General features: G+C 39.1%; 1 protein-coding gene across 1 annotated transcript; it reads right to left on the reverse strand.

Moving 5' to 3' along the window:
* Positions 1-325: 325 nt before the first annotated feature.
* LOC122653122 lies at positions 326-6,070 on the reverse strand. Its single transcript, XM_043847058.1, has 10 exons — positions 6,052-6,070; positions 5,879-6,014; positions 5,488-5,678; positions 4,976-5,157; positions 4,587-4,871; positions 4,433-4,491; positions 4,288-4,324; positions 4,090-4,161; positions 826-1,150; positions 326-737 (listed from the first exon to the last, which is right to left on the reverse strand). The coding sequence occupies exons 2-10, from the start codon at positions 5,997-5,999 to the stop codon at positions 363-365; spliced, it is 1,647 nt and encodes a 548-aa protein (XP_043702993.1). The 5' UTR covers positions 6,000-6,014; positions 6,052-6,070; the 3' UTR covers positions 326-362.
* Positions 6,071-9,811: the final 3,741 nt, after the last annotated feature.

The raw sequence follows: 9,811 nt of genomic DNA on the forward strand, positions 1-9,811 counted from the left end.
AGTTAAGAAATGTTAATTGAGCATAAAGGCCAAAATGTGCTACAATGTCATTTTGGATATGAACCCAAAACAGTAAATAATGGAAATTAGTTGCAGTGACTTGGCTAAGGCATGTAAGCCACAACAGAGAGAAATGAAAGGGAAAAGAAGAGAGGATGGATGAGTACAATCTCCATCCTCAACCCCCTCTTATATATCTCAAAAAGGATTAAATTAAACATGTATCACAAACTCACCAAGCCTGGGTGAATCTTACATTATATGCACAAAAGTCACAGAAAGTGACTGTTCAAAATGTTGTATGAAGAACACTCACAAGTCACAACTGACTTTAAACAGAGGAACTAAACTAGAACTTTTGCTCAAGAGGCCTCCTTACATTCTTGATCATGATGAGCCTCATCATACTGTTTAGTGTATACACGGTGTTTCCTCTCTCGAGCATAGATTACCCAGAAGATCAAAGATAGCATCACTGAAGCTGACACAATCACCAATCCGACATAGACCCATTTACTGAATCGCCATAGTCTAGGACAATAGTCCTTATTGATTTGTGTGAATGTATCTCGCACAAAGGTGCAGTCTTGCAGATGAACTAGGAATGGAGAATAGCGATACAGCCCATAACTTATATTCACTGAAGCTGCCATTTGGTTATAGATGCTGGGGGTCATACGGCCCACTGTTGTACAAATCCCCTTTGCTGACTCCTCACAGACATACTTCTTCCAAACCTGCAAGAAGCACCATAAGTGAAGTAGAATGTTTCTCACAACTTTTTTTCAGTTGTGATTGTTAGGTTGTCGGTGTTAGCGCAATTACCTGTTTTGCATTGTCCAATTCCACTTCTTCAACTACACAGCTCCTATCCATCAAGTTGGGATAAAATGGGTTGCAGAGGAGAGGTATCAAGGGACCAGATTGATTGAAATATAAATGCTGAAAGTAGGCAGGGATGTTTCTGTTAGAGACATTGCCAATGTAGTTGTTCACCACATTGATCAATTGGAAAGTAACTTGCTTGCTTCGTAACAAGGTTTCACTGGCTGTTGCATTGTCCACACAGGGGAGAATATCATCCAGAACCGTATGTAGAGTTGGGTTTTGAACCCATTCATCCATTGCAACACATGTATCCCCAACAGCACTAGTACATTAGGAAAATATGGATTAAACATTCAATTTATTTTCATGTTTGACAAACAATTATTATGGACACATTTCTTAGTAAGGATGCCCAAAGATGATATACCCAACAATAATAAACAGAGAGTAAAGGAATTAGATATGCACAATTAAACTGCAATAGATTATGAATATGAACCCGAAGGAAAATAAAATTATACTCAATCCACGTTTTCTTCTAAACAAATGCAATCCCAACCTTGCTTAGAGAAGTAGCTTTTCATCTACATAAAACTAAAATATAGATTAAAAACAGTGATTGCAGCATTACATGCACACTTGTAAATTAATGAAGTATATATGTTGGATTCCAAAAGTTCATTTTCTCTGGTAAGATGCTTCTAGGTTTCTGGTTCACTCCCCCCTTCCTCCCCAAAAGCAAAATCAAAGTGAAGTCTATGAGATAGTACATCAATTTAATTTCAGTTGCCTTACCGTAATTACTGACACTAAGATTGATATAATTGTAATGTAATTATTTATATTTGCATGAAATGCTACGTAATGTGTTATATTATTCTTATTACATGTGATATTACATGTAATGAGATGATTGTTATCATAAGATGATGCTTTTAAGTACATTTGATGCATGTCTAATTTGAGCATATGATGTTTAGCCTCTCACTTGCAAAAGCAAGTGTGAAACGGAAATTCTTAAGTGGTAGAATCTTTATGATCTTCTATTGTTGGTGGTCGTATAGGTTTCGTAGGCTGATTCTTGTAGATTTCGATAGGATAATGCATAGATCAATTCATGAGATGGTCTGCGTTCATCTCCTATAGGTAGCTGACACAACCAATGAGAGTGCATTGTAGTAGTGGGCATTATCCCACGAAACCCATGATTCACTCCAAGATGATAGGCATACTTTCGATTTGTGTCAATGGCCAAATTCTAGTCCGAAGTAAGAAAGGAAAGTTGCTTAAACTTTGATTCAAAGTTTTAGTAAAATTACTAAAATGCCATCAAATGGAGATGAATATAAAATACAAAATGACATCTTTTGTGATTTTAGCTACTTCTTCTACTCATTTTAAACTGAAATTGTACCAATGAGATGCTTGCCTTGCCCTCTATCGCATGGACTAACCCATGTACTATCATATGGCAAATATTAAAGCATTATACTTCACTAGGCATAATGAGGGAGAAGAAAACCCTTTGAAATAATGGCAAATTTGTTGCATCTGGATTTCTTCAGAACAGACTATATTTTCTAAATTTTATTGAGAAAACCAACGAGATTTCAAATGTGCATTTGAAAAGAAAATTTCCTCTAGTAAACTCTACTTATACATGAAAGGCACTGCTTGCTGCTTTTTTGCCTTTTCTGGGGTTCTTTGGAACTATCCAATGTTTTCCCTTCAGATTCACTTCTTTTTTATTGGGTCGGTATGAAGTATGGCTTGTCCAGTTGGAGCAAGCCACCAAAGGAAATAGCATATGTAAATGTTGGGTTTACTCTACAATTCTTTTGCATACTTGGTCTTTGAGTTCATCTCCATTCATCACCCCAACAACTTATAACGGACTTTTGGGGTTGGGTGGTCAGAAGTTTAAAAATATTTAACCTCTCGCACCTAAGGTGGGTCCATATTGGAGTGGATAAGATCACTAGATTAGTAAAAGACAGACCTTTAGATGATCTGAATGCAGGGAGCCTTTCTCACCTGTGAATCCTACTTATAAGGAAATGACTAGCTAGGAAACCCTTCTCTAGTAAGGGTATTGGGGCCAATAGTTTATTGAAATTAGTCCATATCGATGGGGGCCAATTCCTTGGAGGTGTTGCGCATGTGACACTTAAGGGAACTATTTCTCCCAAACATTAGATGGAATTTTGGGATTGAAATCCCTATACTTGCAAATGAGACGATCCTTAACTCTAATGAGCTTAAAAGAATAACATTTAATTTCTCTAAATCACCTACAAATACTTAACACAGATGTTTAGAAGACAACAAATACAAGGTACTGCGTTTTTAGGTAGAAAACAATAAGATACTGCGTAGGGAGGGAGAGAGAGAGAGAGAGAGAGAGCTGTGTCCCTTATTTTATCAGGAGAAGAAGCTTGATCAGCAGTACATTAAATACCTTTTCCTATTTTAATTTTAGAAAGAGTAGTAAGCCACTACTACAACTATAAGAGAATGATATAAGCAAGTCAAAGTGGCACTACTCCAGCTATAAGAGAAAGATGGGGCAGATCAGTTGATAATCAACTTCATGAAGCATAGGCAACTTTTGTAAGATCAAGAGACAAAAAAGAATTGTACCATACAACAACATGATTATCAAACCATCAGAAGATGACAAAAAGTTTCAAGCCTAAGAACCATTCAACTGATCATCGAATGCTAAAGACCTGAAATTTGAGTGCAGCAACAAAACTGACACCAAGGAAACTGGTCAAAACCATTAAATCATGAAACAAGCATCTAATTCCACAGGCAGAAAAACTTGTTGGTGGATCTTTCATATTTCTCTATGGTCAGTTTTAAATCACAAACAGATATCTAAAATATAAGTGGTTTTAAGGTTACACACCAAGACAATGTTAAAGTAGGATTTTGGGAAGGATCCAGCAAGAAAAGCGAATAACTTTATATAAGCATTGCAAATTCTCTTTATTTCATAAGCTTCATGACGAAAATCCTTCCTTTCATTTGTGGCATGCATTGATCCTTGGTGCATTGTGTTTCAAGAAGAGCTAGTTTTGATATAAATTGTAAATAAAATCATAAACAACATAACCTGCTACTTATACAAGCTGCAATTGTTACGTTGATGTCACTAACAAATCGCATTTCAAATCCCAAAATTAACTGCCTGGAGAGATAAATAAACATTAATAAATGTATATATGCATCTAATCTAATCTAACTAATAAAACTTACTTGTGGAGCAGAAGAAATACGCCACATAAAATAAATCTTACTGCTACAAGAATCCATCCAATGATCACCAATCTGCAACCATTATTGTAAAAGCATAAAGTAAGAAGATATTGAAACAGATACACCAGGAAAGAACAGAAAGCATAAAAAGGAATAATCAAGAGGATAAGGAAGAGGTTTCACAATATAATCACTCACATGTACACAAGAAACTGCAAGCCAAGAACACACAATACTGCAGCAGATAATCAAAATAAAAACATTATAAAAAACACAAAAACATCTATAAATATATTGGATAATCAAATATCAGGCATGTGACTAAAGAGATGAATAGGCTTACAGAAACCAAGAAATGCCAACACAATCATCACAGCTGCGAGTATAATAAGACTCAGTCTCCTGCATTACACAATAGGGTATCAATTTGATACTGCAACAAAGCCTAAATGTGATCTGAAACAGAGAATTAAATCCTTAAAAGCCTTAGTGTTTACATGATATCCAACGCTCCTTGTATACTATTTGAATTCTGAGTGGCACGATGAAAAAGAGTGCCCGTAGAATTACTAATCATCGCGTCAACTTGATCGATCTTGGTTTGGAGATCTGAGGGTATAAAAACACTATCCACCCCAGTGTGCTTTGAAGAGGCAAGAAATTCTGAAACATTCCTAAGGCTATCTACAGTAGTATCTGCTTGCATCAAAATATAATCCACTGTATCCACAAAACTCCTATGAAATCTTCCCTGGCCGGTGAACAAAACTATGGATCCAATGCTGAAACCATGGAATGAAATAAAGATGGGGTCGCACAAGATGGACAGACAGAGATCAAACAAATAATCTGCAGGAAAGAACCCAAAAAGAAAAGAGGAACATACATTGCAGCAATGGTAAAGAGAATAAGAAATATAAGGGAGAGAGCATAAGCAATTTCAGAATAGCCATAGTGTGGTCGTTCACAACAGAAATGACTAAGACAGATGCAGGACAAGCATATCCCAAAGCCCACGAACCATATTACACCAATGAGGAACAGAGGAGCAGCAGTAAAACCTACAGACTGTATTCAAAAGCAAAATTTAGTGGTTGTGGGGGTACTAAATTAATTAAAACAACTGAAAATTAGGCTAATCAAGACTGCAATATTTCACAAACCATAAACATTGGGAAATTGCTATAATTATGCAAAACAAGAGTCAGGGAATCAACTCAGAAAAGGACTCTGGAAATATTTTACAGCCCATCCATCCCCTCCCCCCCCCCCCCAAAAAAAAAAAAAAAAAAAAAAAGAGAGAAAATGGCTTCAGAATGCCAGAAACTAAATGGTCCATCACAAACAACCAAGTAAGCACAGATGATAGATAATCGATTCAGGATTGAAGAAACTCACAGCCAAGTAATGTTTGTTATTGAGATTCCATCCACCAGCATAATACTTGAACCCGTTGAGAGGATCTTTCCTATATGTTCTATGCTCAGCAAATATGAGAAATGAGGAGTTGGTTGTATCATTTCCCTCAATAACAGACCTTCTTGTCCCCCAAGGAATGAACCCACCATGTACCTCCTCATCAATCAACCCTGCAATAGAAAGAAGGGAGAGGAAGGAAAAACAAAAAAGGCCCATTTCAGAATTCAGAACAAACCAATTTTCCCCTCAAAACGACGACAATGTGCTACAGTAAAAACCAACTTCCTCGTCCCAAACAGATACAAAAGAGAAACCCATTTTGAAATTAACATTAAGGTTCAAAGTCATGGAAGAATAAGCGAAAGATTACCTGAATCGGATCTCTTTTGAAGAGGGTGAGGCTGAGAAATTCCATGAGAGAAAGAGTAGACGGTTGTGGAAACGAAGAGAATAAGTAAAAAAAGAAGAGCCTGAACTCTGAAACATGACATAATGGCTTCTTCGTTCTCCTTCTATCTTGTTTTCTTTTCTGATCCAAATTACATTCTACACTGATTCTGTTAGAACTTCTGTTTGTCCGCAGGAGAAGATTCAAATTTCAAACAACTGAAAGCTTCATTTCTTATACACATCGTTAAGGGAGCGAGAGAGAGAGGATTTAAATGGCAAAGCCAGCAGACCGGTAAGGAAGTTAGTTTAAGCTTTTCTGAAAATGGGAGCCCTTTCCGTATAGATTTGATTCGATTTTACTACTCCCGGGAAAGCCAGATCGTCTCATGAGTCATGAATTCAGAACTGCTTTTCTCTTTGTAGGAGAGAGGTGGTTTCCCACTACTAACAACTTTAAATGGCGGGACCCACCAAATTCGGCTCTCCTCCGGCCCTGGCGGGAGCTGGAGGATCCAGTCCAGCCAAAAACAGGGGTGTTTTGGTCATTTCCTCAGCCGGGCCCCACCTTATAAAATGACCAAACCCTCTGTTTGGCTGAGCTGGATCCTCTAACTCCTGCCATGGCTGGAGGAAAACTAGGTCCGAGACCCACTGAGTTCTGTGGTTAAAGTCGCGTCTCCAACTTTGCTACGCGTAGGTGGAGCATTCCTCTCACTTACTCTTTTCCTTCCACTCTCTATTTATTTATTCCCAACGTACCCTTAGATTTTGAAACGAAAATAAACCAATTACGAGATATTGATAAATTGGAAATGACCAAATTACCCTGAAGAGACTTTTGCTGTTGTATATTGCTTCCTTCTAAGGATTCTAATCCTCTACTGTCGGGCAGCCGAGTGGCCGTTTGGTGGCCTTACACAGGCAGGGGTGAAATGACCGCCCCACCCATTGCCCGAGCACCCTGCCCGGGTGGGGTCCATGCCCTATTTGTGTGAGGCCGCCAAATGGTTCGCTTGACTATAGAGGACCCAAAGTGTCCTTCTAAACAATAGATGTTCATGATGATGTCACAGGTGGGACGGAAAAATATCCTCTGCAATGCCCTAATTTGGTTGTGTACTATAGTGTGAGCTTGAGAGTTCGACACGTGCAAGATGCGACATCCAACGATGTTGAGTTCGAGAAAAAAAAAAAAAAAAAAAAAAAACAAAAACCTGTCTTGCATCAAACTGACACCGTTGGATGAAACTTCTTCCATGTGTCAGAGCTCTCAAGATCGCACAGTGTAATGTGTTGCCAGATACCCCCATTGCAGAGGATTTTAATCGAGGTGGGACCTATTTAAAAGCCCCCTTCATTCCCGCTTGACCATATGGTATTCTATGTCGGATGCGACGGAGTAATAACATTAGCTTCACCATTGGATCTGGGGTTGAGGTACTTTTATTCAATAAAAAAAAAGGCCAAGTGAGTGTAGCAAAGATCGGGGAAGGGTAGTATTGTCAAACCAGTTGCCCACCGCTTTCACCTCGCTATGGTAAATTGGTAAATTGCGTTTTCTTACACTCGTGGTCGAGTGTCACCAGATTTACCAAAAAACAAAAAAAGTCGAGCACCAGATCCATGTCCGGTGCCGCCAGCCCATCCAGCAGCTGGGCAGCTTGTTGGGACCTTGGGATGCGTTCAGCCGTCTAATTCACATTGACACGCTGGAGAGGATCATCTTGGGAGTAACAAAAAACAGAGAAGCATCCGGCAGATGCGTAACACTAGCGTCTCGTGTGGAAACCACATCATGTACTCAGAAATACCAGATAGGTTTCTGTTGGGGTCCGTGTTTCAGAACTTGACAACTGCTTTTCAAATCTCCCTCTCTTCTCTCAACGGTTGAACGTAGAATGAAAGAGAATAATACTACCGAACTTTACAACTGTTTTTTACAAATTTTCAAATGCTTTTCTTTCGGTGTTGGAAGCAGTTACCTTACCGCCTGTTTTCCGTATGAATCTGAATTTCACTTGGGCACTGAGCTGTTCCACCCACCTTTAAGTCCATCCCAAGACCGTTATTATTATTATTATTAAGTTGAGGTTCGACACAACTGAATTTTGAATTTTTTTACTTGTATAATTATAGGCTGCCTTGACCTTTCTAAAACATTTTTCAAGGCAAGGGAGTGTGGTTTCCACACGACATGACTGTTGTTCAACCAATTAAGATGTATGGGGCAGAATGTTGGGCAGTCAAGAAGTGTTATATAACGAAGCTACGTGTTACAGAGATAAAGATGTTAGAATGGATGTATGACAAAACTAAGAAGGATAAAGTGAGGAACAAACATATTAGAGCTGATGTCGGAGTTGTCCCGATCAATGATAAGTTTCGAGAATGTCATCTGAGGTGGTTTGGCCATGTGCAACAAAGATCTAGGGACGCCCTAGTAAGGAGAACTGATCTGATCCGAATTCAAGGAGCTAAAAGAGCTAACGGCATCCCTAAAATGACCATAGGTGAGATTGTGAAATGACATGTATAACCTAGGTCTTGTGCCAAGTATGACCTCGCATAGAACCTATTGGAGGGCAAGGATCCATGTTGTCGACACCTTGTAGCTGAGATTTTCCTGATATCCTGGGCTATCGTCTTACTTCCACGGAAGTGCTACACATGTGGTATCAGGACCTCATTGTCGCTGGCCTCGGATTTCATGTTCTCATTGTGGGTAGCATGTTTAACTTCGGGAACGACCCTTTCACTGTCGAGATGTTTGACACCGGATCCCAGAGATGGGTGGCGTATGAGCTCATGTCGGTCTTGTTCAAGGACTCCACCACCCGCACTTGGCCCTACAACATCGTCCTCATCAACATTAGGTCAGAAACATTGGGCTTTGTGTCACACCCCGAACCCACCCCCTGGGAGGATTCGATGGCTAACCCGAATACCCGATGTATTCAGAGACCACCAGGATCCAGATGCAGTAAATACATGCCACAAGCACAACACAACTTCAAGATAACAAGTGTTACATTGATTAGAGTGCATGGAAAGTAAATATTTACAAGTCCTATATATATATATATATTATTTACATTAAAAATTTCAACAACTCGATATTCCAAGTTCACGACCATCGAGCCAACACACAACTATTCTAAAATATAAATAGTGAAAACTCTTCTACAAAAAAGGATAGTACTAAACAAAAAAAAATAAAAAGGTAACGCCACGTCATCGGTTCTTGTTCTCCAAGTAATCCTTTCTACCACAAACGCATTTACCTACAGGATGATCTAAAAAGAGAAAATTCCACAGGGATGAGCTCCATTGAGCCCAGCAAGTAAATGATAGACCACACACACACAAGCATGCATCCTAAATGCATGGATTCAATTTTAATATTAATTCCACCTAACAAACAAATGCCTAAGTCGGGTTTGTGCTACGACAACAACTCGGGAGACGTTCTCGGTTCCTTCTTAACCGCCTCAAGAAGTAACCTCAAATGTTGTATGGAGCCCACAGCGGTCATTGGTATTACATACCTTCCCGTGGTTAGACTCCAATAATCATAGCCAAGACCCCATCCCGGCGTCCTTCACACTCCTCAGTGACAGGGAGCTATGATCACTCAACACCTGAACCCTTGCTGATAAGGGTTGTAGCACTAAGGAATGACATTCCTAGCCATATGCAGTCTAAATGGCATAGTACGAGGTGTACAGTGCTCCCGCATCCCATACTACGGTACACCATATCTCTCGTTTCCAAGCCGACTACGGCATCTAATGTATCACAAGAATTTATATTGCCAATCATTCCACATCATATCGTTCACAACCATAAGTTATAAACAATGAAATCAATAAATATCATAAATAAAACATGAATTTAAATGTGCAAATGATTCCTG

Source organism: Telopea speciosissima, chromosome 2 (genome assembly GCF_018873765.1).
Source record: "Telopea speciosissima isolate NSW1024214 ecotype Mountain lineage chromosome 2, Tspe_v1, whole genome shotgun sequence".
NCBI classification, from domain to species: Eukaryota; Viridiplantae; Streptophyta; class Magnoliopsida; order Proteales; family Proteaceae; genus Telopea; species Telopea speciosissima.

What these genes read in the sequence shown, in the direction of transcription:
- LOC122653122 (XM_043847058.1), bottom strand. Translation starts at nt 5,999, where the DNA reads ATGTCATGTTTCAGAGTTCAGGCTCTTCTTTTTTTACTTATTCTCTTC. An exon ending in TCAAAAGAGATCCGATTCAG is followed by an intron (nt 5,679 to 5,878) that starts GTAATCTTTCGC and finishes TTTCTATTGCAG; the next exon opens with GGTTGATTGATGAGGAGGTA. An exon ending in CTCTTTACCATTGCTGCAAT is followed by an intron (nt 4,872 to 4,975) that starts GTATGTTCCTCT and finishes CCATGGTTTCAG; the next exon opens with CATTGGATCCATAGTTTTGT.